This window comes from Fusarium sambucinum, chromosome I, assembly GCF_050947815.1.
Source record: "Fusarium sambucinum isolate potato_lamoka chromosome I, whole genome shotgun sequence".
Classification (NCBI taxonomy): Eukaryota; Fungi; Ascomycota; class Sordariomycetes; order Hypocreales; family Nectriaceae; genus Fusarium; species Fusarium sambucinum.
In genome coordinates this window covers 10,911,689-10,935,068 of record NC_139294.1, presented here as the reverse complement: position 1 = coordinate 10,935,068, position 23,380 = coordinate 10,911,689, and the positions used below count along the sequence as shown (strand labels likewise).

The 23,380-nt window shown below is 48.0% G+C and overlaps 12 protein-coding genes across 12 annotated transcripts; 6 read left to right on the top strand and 6 right to left on the bottom strand.

Moving 5' to 3' along the window:
- Nucleotides 1-450: 450 nt before the first annotated feature.
- FSST1_006265 (Alpha/Beta hydrolase protein) lies at nucleotides 451-1,440 on the bottom strand (the record flags this gene model as incomplete). Its single annotated transcript, XM_083232618.1, has 1 exon — nucleotides 451-1,440. One exon carries the CDS (start codon nucleotides 1,438-1,440, stop codon nucleotides 451-453), a length of 990 nt encoding a protein of 329 aa, XP_083089695.1.
- Nucleotides 1,441-2,879: 1,439 nt separating this feature from the next.
- On the bottom strand, nucleotides 2,880-4,274 carry FSST1_006264 (FAD-binding oxidoreductase; the record flags this gene model as incomplete). The annotated part of the gene is made up of 1 exon (XM_083232616.1): nucleotides 2,880-4,274. The coding sequence occupies one exon, from the start codon at nucleotides 4,272-4,274 to the stop codon at nucleotides 2,880-2,882; it is 1,395 nt and encodes a 464-aa protein (XP_083089694.1).
- Nucleotides 4,275-4,373: 99 nt separating this feature from the next.
- On the bottom strand, nucleotides 4,374-4,933 carry FSST1_006263 (uncharacterized protein; the record flags this gene model as incomplete). The annotated part of the gene is made up of 2 exons (XM_083232615.1): nucleotides 4,374-4,433; nucleotides 4,532-4,933. 2 exons carry the CDS (start codon nucleotides 4,931-4,933, stop codon nucleotides 4,374-4,376), a joined length of 462 nt encoding a protein of 153 aa, XP_083089693.1.
- Nucleotides 4,934-5,369: 436 nt separating this feature from the next.
- On the bottom strand, nucleotides 5,370-7,012 carry FSST1_006262 (uncharacterized protein; the record flags this gene model as incomplete). Its single annotated transcript, XM_083232614.1, has 2 exons — nucleotides 5,370-5,487; nucleotides 5,535-7,012. 2 exons carry the CDS (start codon nucleotides 7,010-7,012, stop codon nucleotides 5,370-5,372), a joined length of 1,596 nt encoding a protein of 531 aa, XP_083089692.1.
- A 1,180-nt stretch (nucleotides 7,013-8,192) lies between these two features.
- FSST1_006261 (uncharacterized protein) lies at nucleotides 8,193-9,680 on the bottom strand (the record flags this gene model as incomplete). Its single annotated transcript, XM_083232613.1, has 2 exons — nucleotides 8,193-9,265; nucleotides 9,314-9,680. The coding sequence occupies 2 exons, from the start codon at nucleotides 9,678-9,680 to the stop codon at nucleotides 8,193-8,195; spliced, it is 1,440 nt and encodes a 479-aa protein (XP_083089691.1).
- A 1,741-nt stretch (nucleotides 9,681-11,421) lies between these two features.
- FSST1_006260 (diphosphomevalonate decarboxylase MVD1) lies at nucleotides 11,422-12,618 on the top strand (the record flags this gene model as incomplete). The annotated part of the gene is made up of 2 exons (XM_083232612.1): nucleotides 11,422-11,483; nucleotides 11,532-12,618. The coding sequence occupies 2 exons, from the start codon at nucleotides 11,422-11,424 to the stop codon at nucleotides 12,616-12,618; spliced, it is 1,149 nt and encodes a 382-aa protein (XP_083089690.1).
- Nucleotides 12,619-13,297: 679 nt separating this feature from the next.
- On the top strand, nucleotides 13,298-14,645 carry FSST1_006259 (uncharacterized protein; the record flags this gene model as incomplete). Its single annotated transcript, XM_083232611.1, has 2 exons — nucleotides 13,298-13,405; nucleotides 13,455-14,645. The coding sequence occupies 2 exons, from the start codon at nucleotides 13,298-13,300 to the stop codon at nucleotides 14,643-14,645; spliced, it is 1,299 nt and encodes a 432-aa protein (XP_083089689.1).
- A 171-nt stretch (nucleotides 14,646-14,816) lies between these two features.
- FSST1_006258 (cytochrome c1 heme lyase CYT2) lies at nucleotides 14,817-15,666 on the bottom strand (the record flags this gene model as incomplete). The annotated part of the gene is made up of 2 exons (XM_083232610.1): nucleotides 14,817-15,090; nucleotides 15,137-15,666. The coding sequence occupies 2 exons, from the start codon at nucleotides 15,664-15,666 to the stop codon at nucleotides 14,817-14,819; spliced, it is 804 nt and encodes a 267-aa protein (XP_083089688.1).
- A 677-nt stretch (nucleotides 15,667-16,343) lies between these two features.
- FSST1_006257 (uncharacterized protein) lies at nucleotides 16,344-17,267 on the top strand (the record flags this gene model as incomplete). Its single annotated transcript, XM_083232609.1, has 1 exon — nucleotides 16,344-17,267. One exon carries the CDS (start codon nucleotides 16,344-16,346, stop codon nucleotides 17,265-17,267), a length of 924 nt encoding a protein of 307 aa, XP_083089687.1.
- A 742-nt stretch (nucleotides 17,268-18,009) lies between these two features.
- Nucleotides 18,010-18,915, top strand: FSST1_006256 (uncharacterized protein; the record flags this gene model as incomplete). Its single annotated transcript, XM_083232608.1, has 1 exon — nucleotides 18,010-18,915. One exon carries the CDS (start codon nucleotides 18,010-18,012, stop codon nucleotides 18,913-18,915), a length of 906 nt encoding a protein of 301 aa, XP_083089686.1.
- A 1,237-nt stretch (nucleotides 18,916-20,152) lies between these two features.
- Nucleotides 20,153-20,752, top strand: FSST1_006255 (uncharacterized protein; the record flags this gene model as incomplete). The annotated part of the gene is made up of 2 exons (XM_083232607.1): nucleotides 20,153-20,382; nucleotides 20,434-20,752. The coding sequence occupies 2 exons, from the start codon at nucleotides 20,153-20,155 to the stop codon at nucleotides 20,750-20,752; spliced, it is 549 nt and encodes a 182-aa protein (XP_083089685.1).
- Nucleotides 20,753-21,159: 407 nt separating this feature from the next.
- Nucleotides 21,160-22,574, top strand: FSST1_006254 (batten's disease protein Cln3; the record flags this gene model as incomplete). Its single annotated transcript, XM_083232605.1, has 2 exons — nucleotides 21,160-21,301; nucleotides 21,349-22,574. 2 exons carry the CDS (start codon nucleotides 21,160-21,162, stop codon nucleotides 22,572-22,574), a joined length of 1,368 nt encoding a protein of 455 aa, XP_083089684.1.
- Nucleotides 22,575-23,380: the final 806 nt, after the last annotated feature.

Genomic DNA, 23,380 nt, shown 5'->3' with positions numbered 1-23,380 from the left:
TCGATAGTTTGAATTAGTGCTGACTCCTTTAAGCTATTCCAATACATTGTTGTAACGGTTACTAACCAAAGCAGTAATTTCCCACCGATTCAGCCTTCGAAACCTGCCCAATCTCACAACAGACAGTCTACTAGGCCATGACAGACTACAGCAGGGTTACCTAGATCTAACTTCGTAGCCAGTTGTAAGAACATACTTTATTCATGAATTGAATATTAAATTACTCATGCGTGCTGGCCGATTGCACTTCACCAAGAGAATCCCACGGATTTAGAACAGACACCGTTATCTTTTAGTTCTAGCGTTCCCCTGGCTAACTCGATTGACTTTCCAATACATTCTTCACCCAAACAAAACTAGATCTGGCCTTGCCCCGTGTAAGACAAACTCTAGACCAATCTATTGTATAATATCTAAACCATTCTCCTCGTAAAATAACCAATCCTTCTATCACTCATTCTTCTCCTTGGTGTTCACCAAACTGCGCAGTGCTGGCTCAATGTGCTTGTACATGGTGTAATGAGTATCCTCCTCAAACTCGGTCAACTCACTATTCGGTATACGCTCCGCCATGTACCGAATCATAGCAATATTCGCATTCGTATCTTTCACTCCATGCCAGATTTGAACTTTGTCATAGTCAACATCCTCGAGTTTGAACCCCCAGTCTTTAGAAGACAGCAGTTTGGTCTCGTGGACTGTCCCACGGGCGCCCTGACGGAATGGTTCGTCGAGGAGCATGTTGACAAGATCCTCGACTCTTTCAGTGTGAGACTTTGTGATTTCAATTCCGGGTTTGTCTTTTGCGTCTTGAGCATCAAGCCATTTTCCGATTCGTTTTATCACAGGCCTAGTCAAGACAAGCCATCGAATAGATCGATTGAGCATATTTAAGGCTCCCACGAGTAAAGTCGGGCAATTCATTGCGCAAAATCTCAGAATTCGGCGAGACTTATCCACGTGGTGAACACCTGCTTCCCAAGGCGGTGCACTAGCAAACAGTCCAACACTTGTAAGTGCACGCTTGGGCAAGACGTAAGCACAAGCCAAAGCAAAGGGACCGCCTCCAGAGAGTCCAAAGACAGAGAATTCGGTGATTTTCTTTGCTTGGGCCAGTTCCACGACATCTTTAGGCCAGTCGATGATGCGATAGTCAGGCTTGGGTGATGATAGCCCAAAACCAGGCCTATCAAGGGCAATTAGACGAACACCGCATCGTTGTGCTATGTCGTCAATGGGCTGTGCTTCAAGCCTTGATGACGGAAATCCATGGAAGTAAAAGACTGGTTTTCCATTTAGACTTCCATATTCTGCAAAGCCTAGCTTTCGACCATCTGATAAGTGAAGGGTTTGGTGTGTCTGAGAAGATGTTGCATAGAAGCGAAGTGATGAATGCGGAATGCGATTTCGCAAAACTTTATGAGGCGATGTTCTTAACATTATGTGAAAGACAAGTGATATGTAACAATATATTTACGACAAGTTTTTGTTGGTTTTTTGTCTGTTTAAATACTCTACTTCATGAATTAAAGGGCCCATGCTGACGGGTTCAATACGCGATACGGAATACGGAATACGAGGCCAATCAGAAACCTTGACCAAAACACCATTCCAGCAATTCCACACATGGGAGGGGAATGCTCAAGCCAGACATAGCTATTCTATATATCTACAAGTCCAAACTTTAGCTGAGCAATTGCAAGTCATGGTCGATCTTACATTTCTTCCTTACTCTGGTAGGTGATGCGTTTGCCCAGTTCGCTCTTTGTGCGACGAGAATGTGTACGAAGGGCCAATAATGCGCGACAAGATCGACAATAGCAAATGGTCAGTATCCCGGTGGTACTGTCCTGATGACCGACAGATTATGGGCATGCCAACTATCGCGCGTCAGGTCCGTTGTGGAACGGGACCTGGCCCGATTCATGGCAGTATAGCGCCTTGGAAGCAATGCCTTATGATTTCGCTCTTGAACATTGGTATTGGATGATACTTGTTCCTTCCAGGCTGCTTCTACAGCGATGGAATGAAACGTACAGAACACTACATGTACTACGATCTGATCAATCGCGACAAGTTGGACCTTTGCAATAACAAAATCCCAGTATCACGGCGCCGGGTGAACGGGCCGGACAACCCCCTTCGGGACGGTTGCAGTTGCGGCCGAAGCCACGGCGGGTTCGGTCAAGGCCCGGGGTGGTCGGGGCCGAAGCCTTCTACCAATTGTCACTAATCCCACGCCGGAGTTCAAGGCGAACGTACAGTAGGAAGGAGCAGCGAGATATGGCCCGACCGGCGATCACTTTATCCAGGGTCTCCTCGGACAGCATCCGCTCTGCAGAGCTGGCCCCCATCTCTGCCAGTGCCAACAGGGTTTTATAGCCTCCATGAAGGAAACGCATACTTTCATGCATCAACACTATGGGTCTTTTTCCCGCCTACCCAGCTGCGGGTTTGGTCAAGGTGACGTTGCCCAGGTCCCCTCCGCCCATCCCCGGCGCTAAGAAAACTCTTCGAGGCGTAATAGGTTGCCAACAGCGTGAATCACAATAACATAGATCACGACAGTCAATCACAATACCCACAGGAGCTCACACAGCATGACATTCTCTAGCAGTGAATCAATGATCTGTGTGTGTATGGGATATATAAAGAAGGGATATTGAGTCAGCAGACTCATTTACCATCTTCATTGACTTTGCATAATCTGTTTTAAACAGAAATCGCCAGCATCTCGATAATATCTCTAAGTAAGTACACACTATCCAGCTGTGATCAATCAATGCAAACCACTCATCCCGTTCCAACCGTTGTGATCCAGCTGCTAGATAGCAGACTATCCTCTCCATTCTAGCACAAATCCAACTGAACAAGACAACTCACTTAAAATAGGGCGACCAAAAGACACTATCCTCATCCCACGTCTTCTTAACAACCCTCAGCCTATCAAACATATCTTCACTAAACATCTCATTAACATCCGTCTCAAACTTCCAGTTATTCGCAAAACTTCTTGGTCCAGCGCCTTCATCAGCCTCCCTCAACCCAGTAACAATGCCTTCCAACACACTCATAAACGCCTGATTCGATTCTTCTTTTTCCGCAATTACAATTGCTAGCGCAACGAGAGGTCTGTCTCGACTGTCGATCAAGTTGTCTCCAGCTGCGGCTTCACTTTTGTCGATGTTGGAGACGGATATGATGAGAGGACTCTGCTGGGCATCGGGGTATTCTTTTGTTGCTGTCGTCCAATTCTCGAACGTATTCTTTATAGCTTCGTGGTTGGTCTTGTATAGACGGCATGATGCGATGGCTTTGTGTCCGCCGTAATAATCGTAAGCCCTGTTTTTGGCATTGATGTCGGCAAATGGTACCAAATTCGTCATGTTCACGACTGCTCTTCCAACAATGTCGTCTTCGAAAAGCAGCGCTGCTTCTTTCTTTGCCTTCTCAGCTGGACCAAAGAATGTATACCCCAAGACAATAATCGGAGCCCCTGCTGCTGGGGTACCTGGAGGGCTTCGAGTGAAGACCAGCGTGACATGGCCTTCAGGTCGAGGCTTGCGCAAGTCCAGGAATGTCTTGACAGCAACGTCAATCGCCAGAGCAGGAAACACAAGCGTCCTTGTCCAGATCTTATCATCCTCCATATTGAGCTTCGCAGTGGGGAAAGCTGAGACGGTCACTTCTGTAACAACACCCAATCCATGCCCTGCACCACAAAGAGCATTGAAGAGCGCCAACTCTTCACCTTCCGACTGAGAACCAACTTTCACGATCTTACCTTGAGCAGTGATGACTCGGAAAGAAACGGCATTATCGATCATCCATCCGTGTAAACCGTTGAGGACACCACTTCCACCACCAAGAACACACCCGACGAAACCCACTGCATCGGAGCTGGGAACAGGAGTGTAATAGCCCTCTCCCGCCAACGCCTTTACCACCTCTCCCGTAACAACACCACCGCCGACTCGAACACTTCCTTTCTCTTTGTTCAGATCAATGGTCTTGAAGTGCTTCAGGTCCAAGTACAGCGTTGAAGAGTCCACGCTGACAAACGTCCCATGGCCGCCTCCTGCAGCGAGTACAGTGAGTTTGTTATCCTTGGCAATACGAATAGCTGCCTGGATATCACTTTCTGTTTTGGGAGTGACTACCAAAGCAGGTTTATCGATTCTTGTATCTGACCAGCGCGATGGTTTCGGGGTGCTATCGTCAGAGATGGAAAAGCCGCATTTGAGCGCCTCAAGTCCCGAGATTGAAGATGGCATATTCACAGGTTACAAAGAAACAAAATATTGAGAACAAGTTAAATGACGAGAATAGCAGAGTCCAGCTCTTTTATATTTACAGTCAATGAAATCTAGCGCTTACCAATCTGACATGAGACCGTCACCTTTCTCCACGACATCGGCCTTCGGCCTCGCATCCTTCCGACCACCTAGTCTTCCAAATCCCCATCTCAAGCATCGATTCTGACCCAAGAATCTGCCAGACCACGACAGTGAACACACCAAAGACTACTTACCTTGAGCATGTCCACAAACCCACCCTTGTCATCCCGGACCTTATTCGGGACATCATTCTGCACGACACACTCCTCGCAATACACCGGGAATGTATTGTCCGGAACGGCGTAGCAAGTGATGCACCAGCTTGGTCCAAGGTGAAGAGTAGTCGTCTTACACGTCTCACATGAGTCGAGATATGTATCTCTACTGCGATCCAGGGCGTCGTTCGCTTTCTCAGCGGCTACTGCTTTGAGGCAGGGCAGACACATTGATCTCACGCTTTGGAAGGACTTCAAGCAGCGTGGACATGTCTTGGCGGGTGGTTGGAAGGCGGGAGCGAGTTGACCCCGGAGGTAGACTTGGCGGATGAATTGTCCGTCTTTGTCAGCGTTGGTCTGAGGGGGAGTTGGTTGAGACATCTTACCGTTTGATTGTTGGTGAAGTGTTGTGTTTGGGTTCCGCAAGTGTTTCTGAAATGTGTTAGCGTTGATGCAGTGCAATGAGAACTGTTGTTGATGAGTTTTGATTGAAGTCTCAGAGATGAGAATTGTGCCTTTTTATACAATCCATCATCAGTGTGAAGTCCAAGTTATGTTCGTCGCATTATGAAAGGAAAACAATTCGTGTCAGGCAACCCTTTGTGCTTGTCAAAGGACTCGACTACTTCGACAGAACAACACTCGGAAATAAGTGACCACAACCCTGTGTTCGAGTACAAATGCATGAGGTATATTCTGTTTTTATGTTCAATTCTCAAAGAGAGTAATGTGTTCGTCATATGTATTATCCACTTCGTAAATCATCTCTCGTGTTCTCATCGCCAAATCTCCATACATCGCTCATGTTCTAGATCTCCTATAGTGCTGGTCCCTCCCATTGTTCACGACGCATTCGCACAAGCCAAGATTGCTTATGAGGAAACGAAACCTGCCTCTCGCGCGAAAAGCCTGTACGTTCAAGTCCTTGCAAGAACCTAGTAATTGTTAGTGGCGAACACGAATGCTGAAAAATATGACTTACCTTGCATTGTCCACTCTCGGTTCAAGACACACACTTGTTGTTCGGTAATCTGAAGTAAAGCACCAATGAACCAACCCTGTCAACCAGATTGGAACACGCCCTCTTGCCCATTCTTCACCGATAAACACATGCAGACCTCTATCCCAATCCGCCGCTTCGCCACCGATGTGTTGACCAAGGATATCCTCTTTTACCCAGTAAACCTCAAAGTATCCAAAGGGCACTCCATCCCATAGTCCGATAACAGGAAAAGAGTTTGGCTGGTTGAGAATATTGGTGAGGAACTTGTCATCGTACTCGCCCCAGAAGGCGCTCACGCGAGGTTTCTTCATCCACATCTGTATCAAAGATGTATCGCTCATCGTAGTCAGATGAGATTGTTCTGGTGATTTTGGTCCAACTGGGCCTAGGTAAGGCACTGGATTGGGCGAGATGGAAGCGACTCGAAACGAGAGATACTGTTCAACACTGGGAACAAATCTGGTATAAAACACTTCTCCCATCCTCGGCGGCTTCGGCCTCATTGGATGACGGATATTATTCGTACAGATGTATTGAAGAGGAGGAGGCGGGTAGTAAGTCGGGAGATGTGAGCTGGAATAGAAAGGACCGATGGGAAAGCTCGGTGGTGATGACATGGAAGTCGGCATAGGACCACCAGGAAGATCATGGTCAATTCGATTAATCGATGAATGCGGCGAATGGCGTTGAAACGTCTTGTGGAAAGGCGATGCTGGTTCCAATGGTAGAGGTGATGTTGGGCGACTGCCAATTGGTGATCCAGGAACCGAATCATATGTCGAACCCGATTTATTCGGCCGAAGAGAAAACAAGAACAATCTTCCAGGAAGTTGCCAAAACATGCGCTTCGAGACAAACATATTAGACCAATCGTCGCCGTTGTCATCTAGACTCGTTCCAACAGCGCTTTGTCCAGAGGTTATAAGTCCCATGCGCTCAAGCTTGGGGATCAAATTGCGCCCTCGTAACACGCCATCCCTCTTGATGTTGATCTTCCATTCACCCCGCGGCTTGGCGACCTGGGGTGTCTTCTCTGCTGCTTGCGCGGATATCTGAGGCGCAGGTTCAGGTTGGTGGAAGTACCAGTAGAGTGTAATCCATAGCATCATGGCTATCTGCCGTGTGGGGCTCGCGGCGGGTTTGAATTCGGAGCTGGAAGGGTTCGCGATGGATGAGATGAAGAGGTTGTCGCCTTGCAGTGTCGGTTTATCGAACGAATGGAACTGTCGCTTCGGACTATCAAGCGCGACACCATTCTCCTTCGCCTCCCCATCTTGTCTCTCAGTATTACTATCGTCGGTATTGCATTCGGATTCTGTATTCAGGACCACGGTCCATCCAACGGGGAAGGCATTGTGATGCGTGTTGAGCTCGTGGCTCTTGAAACCGAGGCCAGCAAAGACTAGTGTAACGGTAAAGGTCTGACCGTCGGGCAATCGAATAATTTGGGGTGCCATATCCGTCGTACTACAATCCGTAATCGCTTCGAGCTTGTGCTGCGCGGGGGATCGGCTCTGGGTTATAAGTAGCTAGTGCGGGCCGGGTGGGAAGCTTCAAGAGAGGGGATGCCGAGTGATTTAGTTAGTCGCTGGAATGGGTCGAGAGACGTTCCAGAAGGCTTCCTTTTCCGGAAACATGCTGACCTTTGGAGGGACGATCGTGACAAACGCCGAGGCAATGGTTGGATGCTGTGGTGGAGAGATGTTGTGTCAAGTGGATGATTAACTGAATGTAGCACTGTGCTCCGCCCAAGATGATATGTCAAACACAGTACGTATTAATTAATTGGTATTAACATGTTACTTTTTCTATACGTCATGATAAGTCCACCCGTCGTCCATCATATCATATCACGTTCAAAGCAACTTCTTCCTCTTCCAACCGCAAATCAACCAACAAGTCAACAACGCCACTTGTCAAAGACCTTTACAGTTATCACCTGATCAATCCATCGAGACGCCAAGTCAAGCTAGCCAGTCAATCTTGGTGAATTGATTAGGCGATAATTTGACTTGGCGTCTTGGTGTATCGGTTGGGCGATAACTATGAATCTCTACGCGTGGTGTTGTAGACTCGGTAGTTGGTTTAGGATTGGAAAAGGAAGAAGTTGCTGCTCTCTTGTCTGGCTGGACAGAAGCTTCTTTTATAATAGCTGACATCATAGAGTTCAGGCAGATGCCCTATCAGTCACGCTTGTATTAGGAAACTCAGTCTTGTTGAAAGGAATAATCTACGCGGATGGATTAACCTCTATTGAGAACTTTGACAAGCTTGAGAAGGCCTGGGCGAAAGCTCAAGGACCAAACATCTCGTCCAAGACTCGCCTTCTTATCGCACTCTTATCATGGTGTTTTACCCATTTTAGATCTGACTGAAACTATCATCAATCTCAATTCGCAATTACCGCGTATATATCTCTAACAATTAAATGCAGTATCTGTTACTATCGCTATGCGTCTTAGATCGAAACACAATTACAAAGAAAATATCTCCTGACATGTCACCACCACCCACCACCAAGCGCTCTCGCTGTCGCATACTCCGAGCCTCCAATGAAAAGTCCAATGCTAAGCCATATTCGCCATGATCTGATGTTCGAGTTTAGTGTACAAACTTTGCCTCTCTTCTTTGCATCGTTTACTGCTTCTTCTTGTTCTCGGAGGATGATCGAGGACCTTCATCGTCGTCCTCGCCCTTGGTCACTTTGGTACCATCACGACCCTGCTTCTCTTCCTCAAGGACCTTCTTGACTTCCTCGCCTCCTAGATCCTTCTTCTCATCCCAGTCAACATCGTACTCGCTTGCAATAATCTTGATCTCCTTTCGCAAATCGTTGGCCTCGTGGATAAGCTGATCCCATCTGCTCTGATCGAAACCTCGCTCTTGGTACAGTGCCGCCTGTCGCTTGGATACTGTCACCTTCATGGCGGCCTTGTAGCTAAGATCGCGGCTGATGTACAGGAACCAAAGGTAGGCACCCATGACAGTTGACAGGCCAGCCAGGTAAGTGACAGGCTCTACCAAGTCCCATCCCGCCTGAGTGTGGAATGTAACGTAGTAAACAACTCCCCACCATCCGGCCAGAGCCGCGAAACCTCCTTGTGCTAGACGGTGCGCTCCCTTGTGAGCCAGCGCGTCGCATTCGTTCTTGACCTTTGACATGGATTCAATGTTGCGTGACATGCGTCGCAGAGTCATGCGCATGTAGTATGTACGGTCTCTGAAACTTGGTACGGCAACTCGGAGTTCCTTGTCAAAGCCTTCAACGTTGATTGCAAATTCGCGACCGCGAGCAGCATCTCTGATAAAGTCTCCGATCTCGGTGCTGCCACTCCATCGCACCCAGTTGGCCTCTTTATTGGCGGGACCTTCGTGGCCGAGCCCAGAGTATGATGCGACATTGCCATTATCGTTCTTTTTCTTGTTTTCCTTCTTCCCGCCTTGTTCCTCTTGGTCGGCTTCAGCTCGGAAAACGATGTCGGGAAGCTTTTCGCGGCCCTTGTATTGAACGGGAGGGATTTCGGCTTGGATCAATCGCTCGAGATAGGAAAGTGGCTGATGGGGGTGAATAAGAAGAGCCAGCGGTTCGACTGTTTCGCCTGCATCATCAACGTCGCCCCGTACTGGCCTATTGACATGTTCTTGTTCGGGATGGAAGGGCATTGGTAGAATGAGCTTCAGTAGACGGGTTGGGGTCGTTAGAAGGCGTCCTTTATGTGCATTAGTCGAGTTCTGTCAAGATCGCGAGATCAGCTTACCCTTTTTCATGTCCTTATTGTCAGGGGCATCCTTTGGCGCATCTGGATCTGCCCCAGAGTCTGCTCTGTGCCATGGTCTATCATTCTCCAATGTTTGAGCACTGGAACCTGAAGTGACCTTTTTCGTGTCCCTTTTACGAGCCTTTTCACTCAAGTCATCCCGTCTAGCTGCAGCCTCTTGTTCACTTTCCGCGGCAGTTTCTTGTCTAAAACATCTCGATGTTGTAAAAGCGCGTTGAAATGGTATTGAAGCAGCTTCGCAACGGTACACAGCTGGTAACTGATGTTTCGCAAATGATGATTGTAATCGCGATGCTCGTAAACCCGGCGACAATCCCAAGGTTGCGCGCCTTAAAGCGTGATTCATTATGGTCTATTGCTGTATCTTGTCGTAATATTAAGAGGAACAGGTAGAGTTGAAAGAGTGTCTGGTGAGGTAGCACTGGACAGAGGTCAAGGTGGGAGTAAGCTTTTAGGCCAAGGCGGGAGGGAAGGATGCACAGGGGAGGAAATGATGCGAGTGACATACAATCGACTTGACGTGGAAATAAGGTAGGAGAATGTATTAGCAGGCCAAGACCTTTGCCTTGGTTGGGATATTCTTGGATCACCGTCACCACTATCTCATCCATCAATTGGCGCCCACAAGCTTGGAATTTGTGACGTCAACAGTTCCATGGTTTGTCCCTGGAACATTCATGCTCACGTCATTTGATTGGTTTAATCGGGGGGTATTTAGCGTCACGGCGCCACAGCCACATTTGAGCAGGCCTGTTTCGTCTGGGGTTCCAATGCACGATCTGATTATCCTGGAGCTTTATTTCCGTTTTCAACAAGGTCTCATATGCGCGCCACGTGCACTTTCCTTATCCTACCACTGTGTGTAGGACCATCCCGTTATCGAACTTTGGGAGCAATGAGCGTGTAGGCCTAGTCAAGGTTTAAGACATTGAGGCTGCTTGTGTTCATTTCTCACCAGAGATCTGTGTTGGTCGAGATATCATAGAGGAGAATATAGAGAACTTGAGACCTCAACATAGGATAGGTCTAAAGAGCAGGAGAGTGAGTCCAAGATGGCATACAGCGATCATCTACACAGAATGTATTCCAACTTTCCAAGCATATATAGTCAAACTCTCCACAAATCCCGAAGCTAAGGTACTGTCGTGAATTTAACGGTTATTTGGCTGATTTCAACCGCGTTTTTTGTTTTCAATAAGAGCATAAGACCTGAGAGTATGGTTCCTTCCTTAGAGTAATGGTATCCAAGTTATACGTTGTCAAAATATAGGTCATCGTCGCTTGCCTTGATGACGAGAAATAAGCTTACCCTAAAGCCTTCAGGCCTCCCTCCACCCGCGTGGCATTTTGGAGTATCCGTATTCGGACTACAAATTCTCCTGTAGATCTGACATGCATTCGTGTAAGCTTTGGCGACAATGACAATCAACTATCTAGATGACATTTAGAAATATCCATTAATGATCGTAGAGTTCCTCATCTATGGTTTGTATACTCTGTAGACATGACGAAATGCGCTCTAGCATTCATCAACTGAGATGGATAGAGAGGATCACGATGATCTTGCTAGTAAGCCGCTACTAACGAGCAATCTCGCCTACTAAATTAGGTTCTAACTCAACAGTCAATTTCAGGCCATCCCAAACTCTAGATATCTACAATTGTATTCGTACATCGTATCCGTTTAAATCACACATCATAACGAACTCAAAGAGCTGCATAGTCTGACACATCCACAGCCGCTAAAGAACATCCATCATGCAAAACCCCCATCTTTGAGCTTCACGCATTGGCCAGACCCCCAAGATGACAGGTTCGCTTGGTGTTGAGGGGCTCCATTCAGGGGTCCTCAATTGGACCCCGCACTAGACCTGTTGAGGCTATAATCTCTGGTTAGGCCTTCCGCGGTCCATCTCCAACTCCTCCCGCTACAACAAGTCGGTGAAGTCTAGCTAATTTTGTTGCTTTTGACTTTACTTCTTTTTGGATTCTAAATCTTGCTTCTCTTCAGTGTCTGATTTGTTCCAATCTTCATTCTCCAATATCTCCTTCTAAACCTTTTCTTCTATCATCAACCCCGCTTCACAATGTCTGACACAAAGGTCTACCGCGCCAGCACCACTGCGCCCGTCAACATCGCCGTTGTCAAGTAAACAACTCCCTATTCGCATCTCTTACTTCAACTAACATGCTTCAGATACTGGGGCAAGCGCGACGCAAAGCTCAACCTCCCTACCAACAGCTCCCTCTCCGTCACCCTCTCGCAAGACGACCTTCGAACCCTCACAACTGCCTCATGCTCGAGCACCTTTACCGATGGCGACAGCCTCACTCTCAACGGAGAGTCCTCCGACATCTCTGGCGCCCGAACCCAGGCTTGCTTCCGTGAGCTTCGATCTCGCCGTGCCGCTCTCGAGGAAGCCGACTCTTCGCTTCCCAAGCTTTCTACCTACCCCCTGAAGATCGTCTCCGAGAACAACTTCCCCACTGCCGCCGGCCTTGCTTCTTCTGCTGCTGGTTTCGCTGCGCTGGTTCAGGCTATCGCTTTTCTCTACGAGCTCCCTGACTCGCCCTCTGACCTTTCTCTCATCGCCCGTCAAGGTTCCGGATCTGCTTGCCGAAGTCTCTTTGGCGGTTACGTCGCTTGGAGAATGGGTGAGAAGGAGGATGGAAGCGATTCCAAGGCCGAACTTGTCGCTCCCGCTTCGCACTGGCCTGAGATGCGAGCTCTGATCCTCGTTGCCAGCGCCGCCAAGAAGGGTGTTTCCTCTACCTCTGGTATGCAACAGACCGTTGCCACCTCTGGCCTCTTCAAGGAGAGAATAACAAACGTTGTTCCCGCCAGCATGGCTCTCATGGAGGAGGCCATTAAGAACAAGGACTTTCCCAAGTTTGCCGAGGTTACCATGCGCGAGTCCAACTCTTTCCACGCTACCTGCGCCGACACTTACCCTCCCATCTTCTATATGAATGATATCTCCCGCGCTGCCATTCGCGCCGTCGAGTACATCAACGAGAAGGTTGGCAGGACCGTCGCTGCTTACACTTTCGATGCCGGCCCCAACTGTGTCATCTACTACGAGGAGAAGGATGCTGAGATCGTGGTTGGTGCTTTCTACCAGGCTCTCCAGGGTGTTGGCGGTTTCAAGGAGGGTGCTGCCAGCGCCAAGGCCAGTATTGAGTTCGAGAGGACCCTTGCTTCCACTCTGAAGGAGGGTGTGAGCCGAGTTATCTCTACTGGTGTTGGAGAGGGTCCCGTCAAGACCGACGAGTTCCTTGCTTAAGAGGTGGACAAGCTAGCAAATGATGGAAAGGGACTCCCATATAATAGTAAATAGTATGCTGGAGAACATATAATGAAGCTCATACGGCTCAGTAGTAAAAATAAAAACGGCAGCTTCAAGCTTTATATGATTGTGGTTGTCGTGCTGGACTCTGTCTAATTTGGGTGAGGGTGTTGGGAAATTGAATGCCAGCCATGGATGTCATGATCACTGTGTGGGGCCGTCCGAACCGTCCGGCCCCAGATGTTCCCTCCGGACCGGATCAGCGCCTCAGATGCCAGAAAAGCTGGTCGCTGGAAGAACAAGAGGCGAAATTGGTAAGTCATGTTATTCTGTATAGAAGACTCTTTGGTTAATTATTTTTGTACTGTAGAGCTTAGAGGTCCAGTTTTGTTATCCTAGAGTCAAGATATACTTCTATCCTCCGGACCCCATTCAACTGAAGTCTCCACAAAGAACGACGATTTATTAGTCTATAGGCCTGACCTTTAATTACAAGCCAGACAAATCCATTCACGCCGGTGAATAAAATCATAAACTCCAAAATATCTGGCCTGGCCATGTGTAACGTTTGTCTCTGCGGGGCACTGCCACAGTGACCTTGTGAAACCCTGTCGGCCTGTACCTTCTCTACAGCCTGGCCACCCTTCAACCATCCTCCTTCAACATCATCACCACCATGAAGGAGCTTGCAGAAAATCTTGGCCGCGGCCAACCTATTGAAATTGCAGAATATGACAGATCCGGAAATCACATACGTACTTGGACTCACGGCCCTGACAATCATGTTTGTATTTTATCCTTCTCTCGTATCTCATCATCGCTAACCTTTGAAGGTCGTCTTGAAGGCCAAGGCCCGTACCTCCTGGTTTCCTTCTATGCACGAGGCTTTCATGCCCGTTGGATATCCGCATTCTGTTTCGAGCGATTACTTCAACTATCAATTTTTTGATTCTATGCAGGCTTTCTTCTCGACCATTACCTCTCTTCTTGCCAACAGAGCGTTGCTGCAAGGTCTCGGCGTCGGAGACGCTAATTCGTCTGCGACTTTTGCTATGCTACTCACCGTCCTCAAGGATGCGATCTCCCGTGTCGCAACCATCGTCTTTGCTCACCAGTTTGGCCTTCGTATAGAGCCCGATGCCAAGCGCTTCCGTTTTCTCGCCGATCTCTTCAACGACACTGCTTTTTTCATGGAGCTGTACAGTCCCTATCTTGGTCCCTACGGAAAGATTATTGCACTCACCACCGGAGAAGCCCTTCGAGCCTTGTGTGGTGTCGCAGCAGGTGCGAGCAAAGCAGCTTTAAGTGTGCATTTTGCCAAACACGACAACCTTGCGGAACTCAATGCCAAAGAGGCCAGTCAGGAAACGGCCGTCGGTCTATTCGGTCTCGCTGTTGGAACACTTGTTGTAAAGTATGTGGAAGATCACAGCACCGTCGTGTTTCTCATGATTGCCCTCGTACTCGCCCACTTGTGGATGAACTACCTTGGCGTTCGTAGTGTGTGTATGGACAACTTCAACCGACAACGCGCAACTATCCTATTCGAGGAATACCTCAAGACCGGCAAGATCATGGCACCCGAAGAGGTCGCTAAGCGCGAGAGTATCCTGTTCTGGCGGCCCGTCGCCCACAACCGAGAAGGCAAGGAAGTTGCACGTATCGAGATGGCCGATAGTTATAAAAAGGCAACTAACAGCGGCCGCACAATCGACGTGTTTACCGTCAATGACGGCAGTACCCTTTTTGTTGGGTCAGAAGGCAGTATCAAGATCATGCTTTGGAAGGATTCCACTGCTGTCCAAGCAATTGACGCCTGGTTTACGGCTGTGAAGATTGCCTGGGCTAGGGACTCGATGGAAAAGGGAAGCGGTCATGAACCTTACCTTGGGAAAGGAGGAGCTTTGGAAGGGGATCTTTTGGTGGAATTGATTGCGAAGGGGTGGAAATTGGACTCGCACGCTCTTGAGACTTGCGCGCCTACTCGCCTTTGTCTAGGCATGGAGACCAAGAAGGACGAATAATTTGGTCCTTTATGATAAGACGACCTTGGAGATTATTTTATGATCGGAAGTCGTGTCATGGTGGTTCAAGGGACACCATGCTATGCCGTATTGTACATTTTCAAACGCCAAACAAACCTCTAGGAATACACACATATCATACATCGTTTATACAGCTCAGCCAAACGGTCATCATGCTAGATAAGCCCATCGCTTGGCTCGCATCTTGACACCCTCCCATGTATTCAACTTTGGCCGCACATCGAGATAGAAACTCGGTCCGCCTCTACCATCAGGCCGTCCAGCGTAAAAGTCGATAACGTAGTCAACTCTTGTTCCACAGCGGTCGATAACCCAATCGTGACGATCGAATGGCGCAGTGTAGCCGATCATGGTCTTGATGCGAGCTGTAGGAGTCATGCGATGCATCTTGTTGGCGAACGATTCGAGCTTGGGACCACCGCATCTGCTGTTGTTAGTTCAGCACCAAGAACGGTCTTTACAAAGCTTACGTTGTTCCCTCGAGGTACGGCGCCTCCCACTCCTTGATCTCTTTCCAAGCTCTTTCATTGACAGCATTGTGAATCGGCACAACAGTCTTCATATCCGCTACCCTCGCATCATAGCCCTTTCGCTTCATTGCCTCAAAGAACATCTTTTCTGAAGGATACACCCAGTTTCCTGAGGGGTCCATGCCGGTTTCCATCTCATGGTTCTTTGGTCTCACGGGTTCCTTTTCGTGATCGACAGGACATGCCGAAGCGTCGCCAGTAGTTCGTGGAATCGTAGATACTACTCGATCTGTGTCTAGGCCATTGTTGGATGTAGGGTTATGCGCAGGCGTAGATGAAGATGCTGGTGAAGACCATAGATACGAAGTAAAAGTCTGAGTCCATGATTTCGGCTGCTGCTGGGCTGTGTGATCGACAGGACATTTTGCTGCTGCTGCCGCTGCCTTTGCGGCTTCGGCTTCACGGGCTTGGGCTAGCCATGCGTCGCGGGTCTTGTGGTCAACGGGACAGGCGTCGTTTTTGTCTGCCATTGTGAGGGTGAGCGGGATAAAAAAAAGTTAATGGTAAAAAAGATTCAATGGTTGAAGGAAAATGGCGTAATTGGTCGCAGGGATCCACGCTTGGATCGTAATGCGCCGGGATGGATTGGCTTTGGGAATATGGGTCCGGTTTTTTCCAGTCATGGTCGGCGGTCGGAGTTTGACATTCCGACTTCACTTATAACTTTCATGTATTGATCACTCGCTTTAACAGATTAATTCCATCTTAGCACCTACAATGTATTAAACGAGTGTGATGAACGAGCTCTTTGTAAATGATTGCGAGTTTTGACCTAGCTCAGTGCCAGATTACTGTACTGAAAGGTATCCCAGCAGGTACCCGTTGGTGGCTGGCAGGCAGACATGTTGAATATTAGATCAACATATCGTTACTCACAGATCAACAACATATTGTTCCATTTTACAAGATGGTCCGGTGTTCAGTCAATGTATCCTTCCACGTAAGTGCGTGCTTGGAGGAATGAAAGAGGGGATGACTGACACCGGCTGTCAATGTCAAAGACTCCTGTAACATTTATGGTCCTGAGCAATAAACTTTACATCAACGCATAAATAGACCTCTCCATCCCATAATTTCTTCTCCTCACATCTCTCTTACCTATCGCATCCTTCTACTTCTACCAACTCACTTCAGTTGAACTTCCATCATGCCCCGACACAAGAAGCAGTCAAAAAAACCCACCAGTTTTCCCAACTTTCGTAAGTTACCTCTGGAGATTCAGGATGAGATTTGGAAGTTCGCCCTCGAGGACGATGTCCCGGCTGCTCATATCGTCAACATCGATTACGATGAAACCTCGTTAGGCCAGAACCCAGCTGCACTGGTTATGCAGCGCCTGATTCCAACAGGATACAGTAGCCGTATGAAGCCTGTATGTCCTGCCCGCGAAGCCTTGATACAGGCCTGTCAACGTTCGCGACTGATCGTCGAGAAAATAATCAACCAGTGGGAACTCTATTACTACCCAGCCGCACAGTCAATGCAAGCCCATTTTCTTGATGATTATTACGACTTTCATACCAAGACAAATCTGATAGAAGCACTGCCGCTGCAGAAGGTCTATACCTCTCGTGACCTCTTTATCATTTCCCATCCATGGGTTGGAGGCAAAATGGTTGCCAATCCGAACCGCCCTTTTAAAGGCATATCGGTCAAGTACGCTGCTATCCCTTACTTGCCCAGGGATAATGGCTGGAGATGTGCCATGTCACGGAATTACAGAAGACATTTGGACCAGATATTCCATGTTCTCAACAACCTTCAGAGTCTATACATCCTCATTCACCCGAACGACATCCGCAAAGGAGAGCGATTTGAAGTCTTGAGTCTCCTGCCGGCGATGAAACAACATCTTGACCGGTACAAAAGAAGTCGGGGGGAATCTTCACCTACCAAATTCCAGTATGGCGACCGGGTCTATCATGAAATCTCGGACGTGCTGCTGTTAAAGCTGAGTAAACTTGGTGGTTTGTCTAAGGCAGTCACCAACTTGGAACAGATCGCAAAAGAACAAAGACAGAAGAATGGTGGAGGCAAACCACCCCTGATCATTCGGTTTATGACTTGGTAGACTTAACTTATAGCACTGATGCATTATCGCTCGCTAGTTATTAATAGAATGGTTCTACCTTAGCACTTACAGCGCACCTAATGCAGGCACACAGTGGGTAATTATCGGAATTTGTGAATTATTAGCCTGACTTTGTACCAAATTAATGTGATGAAAGTGTATCCCAGTAGGTATAAGTTAGTGTTGGCAGGCAAACATACTGTGTAACTGATCAATATCATCACCTAAAAGTTCGAACAAGAAGAATAATAACAACATACTGCTTCGTATAAAGAAGGGGTGATATGATATTGCGGTGCGTTCAGTTACTGTGCCCTTTGATCTAATTAATGACTGCTTGGAAGTGAAAGAGGGGATGGCCCGGAAGACCAGATTTAATTAACACTATCGCTGCCGTTGCCTGCCCTTAGGATATCAGAAAAGTTGACCGCTGGAAGCATGAGAGACGGAATTATTAGGTCACTTTAAACTCCTTAGACTACGGCTCTTAGACTACTCGTTTTTATACCCTAAGACCTGGGAGGCTATTTTTCTGCTACCCAGTAGCCTAGGTAGTTCAACATTCACGCTGCATGGTGAACTTCGAGGCAGGTACTCCTGTATCAACTATAAATATCCCCACTTTATGCTTCCTTCTTCATCTCACTCTTCATCATCACCATACCTTTCTTCTATTATCGCATCCTCCTCCTCCTTCTCCTTCTCCTTCTTCTTCTTCCACCATCGCAGCTCAGCTTTCGTCATGCCTCGACGAAAAAAACCATCAAGGGGGCCTAAGACCTTCCCTAATTTCCTCAAGCTACCTCTAGAGATTCAGGATGAGATCTGGAAGCTGGCGTTCGACAATACAGTCCCAAATGCCCACATCATCAATTTTACACAACAAGATCAAGACAACCCCGACAGTACAACATCTTGGTGTTTGCAGCGCCTGGTCGCAACGGGATACAGTAGTCGTTGCGGAAAGCCTCTATATCACACCCGCGAGGACCTAATGCTGACCTGTCAACGTTCGTGGCTGATCATCAGAAAGACACTCGACAAGTTGAAGTGGGAATACGAAGATGCTCGAGGCACCTGGTCGCCGACGGTCCGTGAAGGTCAATATTCGCCATTTCATTCAGAGGGGCCCATGAGCATAGCAACGATCCACCAGAAGATCTACACCTCTCATGATCTCGTTGTTATTTCTAACCCATGGATTTCAGCCATCACCCACCCTTCAGCCCTTGAGATCCCTTCTTGTTATATACCCGTCAAATACGCCGCTTTGCCTTATCTGCCCGACTACAAGCGTTGGTCGGCCGAAACTGCGGTGACCCTTAGAATTTTCAACGAACTCAAAATTCTGTACATTCTGCTTGATTCAGACAAAATCCGCAAAGGAAACCCCCGCAAAAGACAGCAATTAGAAGACAAGGGACTCTATCCGGCGATGCAAGAACACCTCAGAAATCACAGAAGAACCCCTGGAGAAACCTCGCCAGCGGTATTCCTTTACCAAGATCGAATCTACCGTGAGATCTCGGACATTATGCTCCTGAAGCTGGACAAGCTGGGAAGGTTGCCATATCAATTGAAGAGTGTGGAAAGTATCGCAAGACGTAGAGCTAGCCCACCTCTGATCATTCGGCTCATGACTTGGTAGTATACCTCAGAGGATTAGAGGCTTCAAGACACGAAATCGGTAAGTCAGCTCGCGTTGCTTTCTTTCAGACTCTTGGGCTAATTCACTGACTTCTCAAAGCTCGGAGCCAGCCTCTCTGTTATCCCAACATGTGCCTTGCTCCGAGAGGCAACTCGACACCTATGGGCTATTCACAAGACGCTTCTACAATCTCCAATGCCTCGGGGTATCAGAAAAATTGACCGCTGGGGGCATAAGAGACGAAATTAGTAGGTCACTTTATGCTCCTTAGATTATCGTTCTTAGATTACTTATTTTTATACCCTAAGATTTAGGAGGCCATTTTTGCTGCTACCCACTAGCGATGGTGGCTTTCAGAACAATTTGAGGTACGATCAGGCCAACCTCGACAGACGATATCACAGAATGCGATGATCTCCCGCAACGAGTCAGCCACTTTCTCAACAATGGGTTGCCCAACAAAGTATATCAACGAAGGGACGTCGGAAAACCGGACTAGGTTTGCTCGGGGAGAGGTAAATGGGCAAGGGTGCATCATCGAGTAGACAAACTCAATGTTATCTCTTGGAACAACTAAACAGTCACTGTCTAACGACATAGCAAAAAGTAGCCAACATTAATCTGTTTGCACAAGCTTGTGTGTAGTCTGAGCAAAAGGTTGTGCAGGGAATAGTTTGATAACTCCACTTATACGGAGACAAAGAGGTTGTTGTCGATTGATGACATGCCGAAGGCAAATCCAACCTTGGACAACACTTGTCGCACCGGTACCTGACTTATACTGCTACCCGATTATGTCAATCTACAGCTTCTTTTTGCGGAGATTGAGTCAGTTGCCTGGGTTCAACCAAGGCGTCGGACTGTTGGTGCACAGGCTGCCAAGACGATGTGGTGATCCCATGGCAAGCGAGATCTCGATTTATTGCCACTCGCACTCGCTGAGCTTTCTATCAAGGCCCACGATCTTCTCACCATATGCAAAATGTGTATTCTGGCGGGCCAGTGCTTGTTAAAGTTCCACATTTCAATCGTCGTGATGAAATCATCGAGAGTTGTTGATGAAATCATGATAATGACATCACAATGATATTTTATCACTACAAATAATAGACATCCCGTGTATTGAAGAATCGTTATTCATCACTTCACTCTCATCATCTACAACAAACCAACACAAATTTCTTTCTTCAACCACAAACCAACACAAATTCCTTTCTTCAACCACAAACACTTCAAAATGGTCAACTACGAGCAAATCGCCCTCGACGCTGAGAAGGATCTCAACACCTACCAGGCCAAGACTGGTGCTGCCCGCCCCGTTGGTGGTGACGATGCCGGTGTCAACACCATGGCTGAGAACAAGTTCGAGGGTGCTCACGTCGAGTACGGCGATGAGCTGAGCACAAACGCTGGCTACAACAAGCGCATTCCTCCCTCTGAGGGTGGTGTCACCGATGACAAGGGCCGGTAAGCATAACTCTTTTCTATCTACACGCACAGTAACTTACTCTTTACCAGACAAGCCCGTGGTGAGCAGTACGAGGGTGAGGGTGGTCCCATGGACAAGCTCGCAAAGGCCAACGACGAGCGCGGTGGCTACAACGACAACGATGTTGCCTCTGCTGGCTTCAAGCAGACTTCTGGTCTCGGTGCCGCAGACGACATTGCCGACAAGGGTCAAGATGCTATGCGCACCAACGTCGGCCGCAACCCTCCTGGCCCTGGTGGCTCTCAGTTCAAGGGCGCCGATTACACTGAGGACAGTGTTCCTGACCCCAAGTCCGCTCAGGGCTACGTTGCTCCCGACAGCGCTATCGAAACTGCTCGCGGCGACTAAATGCAAGGAATAAACGGAATGGAAATGGAGCGAATGGATTCATTAGCGGGTTGACTTTACGGTTACTTGGTAATTTAAAATCGACATGATTTATGACCACCAACAAACTTCTCTTACATCGTGATGGTGATGGTTAGATGTGGATCATATGGAGATAATCCGGAGAGTTTAGTCCATCTGCGTCCACTATGGCTCCCGCTAGCAGCCCGCAGTGACAGTCACTTTAAGCGGGCATGATCAACGTCATGAGGCCTTATCTCGTGACCCAGCCGCTAAAGTGTGAAACTGTAACGACTTGTTATCAGCAACATTGCGACCGCCACAATAAGCTCTCCTATTCTTTGACCAACGGCGCAATGTCTTTTGTTTTCTCAACAAAAAAGATAAAGTGCTGATAGACTGTTGAAATGTCTGGCTTATCGCCATCTTCTTCTGGCTTACTTCCTATGCCTGGCGCGCCTTCGTCGTCATGGGGCGCGTACAAGGCGAGAGTTGCGGCTTTGCTGGGACATCATGACACGAAGGTCGTTGTAGCCTTTTGGCTCTTTGGTATGATTTGATGCTGTTCTCGATACTTCTTGGCTGACAGCTTTTAGGTCTCATCAATAATGTCCTCTACGTGATTATCCTCTCCGCCGCTCAAGATCTCGTCGGTTCGCTACCCAAAGGCGTCGTCCTTCTCGCCGATGTCGTCCCCTCGTTCCTTACCAAGTTGATCGCACCGTACTTTATCCATCGCATTCCCTATCGCACACGAATCCTCATATTCATAGCACTGTCTGCAGCCGGCATGCTCATGGTTGCTTTGACACCGCGAACTCAGTCCGTCGCGATCAAGCTTGTCGGTGTAGTTCTCGCTAGTATAAGCGCCGGTGGCGGTGAACTCAGCTTCCTCGGCTTGACACATTTCTACGGCCCAATAAGCCTCGCAGGCTGGGGATCTGGAACCGGCGCCGCGGGCTTGGTTGGTGCCGGATTATACGTGATGTTTACCGATTGGTGGGGACTAAGTGTGCGTAGCAGTCTGCTCATATCTGCGTGCTTTCCTGCTATCATGTTTCTCAGTTTCTTTGTGATATTGCCTCTTGGACCTTTGATGGAGGGTACAAGGAAAGACTACGATGCGATTCCGGATTTGGAGGATGAGGACGTGGATCATATGGACCAAGGGACTGCTTCGTCGGCGTTGCTGGCTCCCGGTCCATCTGTTACGTCGACTGCGTACTCTGCCCGTAACAATCAGGATTCGCTCACGGTGAAAGACAGGCTAAACAAGGTGAAGAAGTTGTTTGTGCCGTACATGATGCCGTTGCTTCTGGTGTACGTGGCCGAGTATACGATCAACCAAGGTGTTGCGCCTACGTTGTTGTTCCCTCTTGAGGAGTCGCCATTTGACGAATTCCGGGCATTTTACCCATTCTACGGTTTTCTGTACCAACTGGGTGTCTTTATCTCACGATCGTCTACCCCCTGGATTCGCATTCACCATCTTTATCTCCCGTCGATGCTCCAGATTGCGAACCTCGTTCTTCTCACCCTACATGCGATGTACTTCTTCCTACCCTCAGTCTACGTCGTTTTCATCATTGTGTTCTGGGAAGGTCTGCTAGGAGGTGGCGTCTATGTCAATTGCTTTGCAGAAATCATGGAGAACGTGCCAGCCGAAGACAGAGAATTCAGTTTGGGTGCAACGACTGTGAGTGATAGTGGAGGAATCTCCATCGCTGGACTTTTGAGCATCGTGATGGAGACCAAGTTGTGCAATTACCAGGTAGCGCACGGACGGGACTGGTGTAAACGCATTTCTGCACAGGGTCAGTAGAGCGGGTTGGATACACAAGGCGTTTGAGCAATGGTTTATCTGTAGATGTGGGTTTATAGAAGCTCTGATATATGCATTACGTGTTTCGAGATTCGCCTTTTTTGACGAGTAATTTGCAACGCGTAACATGGAGAAGAGGTGCGTAATAGGCGAGAGTATAACTTTATCCATGTAATAGTTATCTGATCGCCTCAACGATAAGCGGGATGCCACCTAAACCTCGAACGATTCAGGGGGTAACTTTCGATTATTGTCAGCTTACAGGATTTCATTAATTACAACACTGTTCTGTAGAGTTTAGACGCAAAAGAGCTACAATCTGGACGGGTTTACGGGGAGATGGACCAATAAATCGGAAACAACCCCTGGTTAGACAGGTTGAGAGTTCCGGGAAGACCACTTTTCCCCTGCAAGGCGATGAGAGGCTTAAATTGCATGTGACGAAAGAGGGAGAATAATTAAATTCCGGATCTTTTGTTAAGCGGGAGATGGGTTGATGATCGACACTGTTGAAGAAGTTATTCCGACAGATAACTGGGTTGGGTACTCTTTAATTCGACAAGTCATTCGTCATAGCAGTAGCGAATAGATTAATGAATAAGATCATTCCGCAAAGCAGTTGTGTTGTGTTTAAATGGTGCTCGGTAGAGGCGACTTGTGGCTGACGGAAAGGCCGGTAATGAGCAACACCATCACCGCCTTTGCGGCGCAGTAGCTCAAGATGAGCAACAAGGTTACAGTTTAAAGCTTCAGTGGAATGATTGTCTATTTATACGAGTCTTTTTGTTCAGAAGAGTCAACCGCAC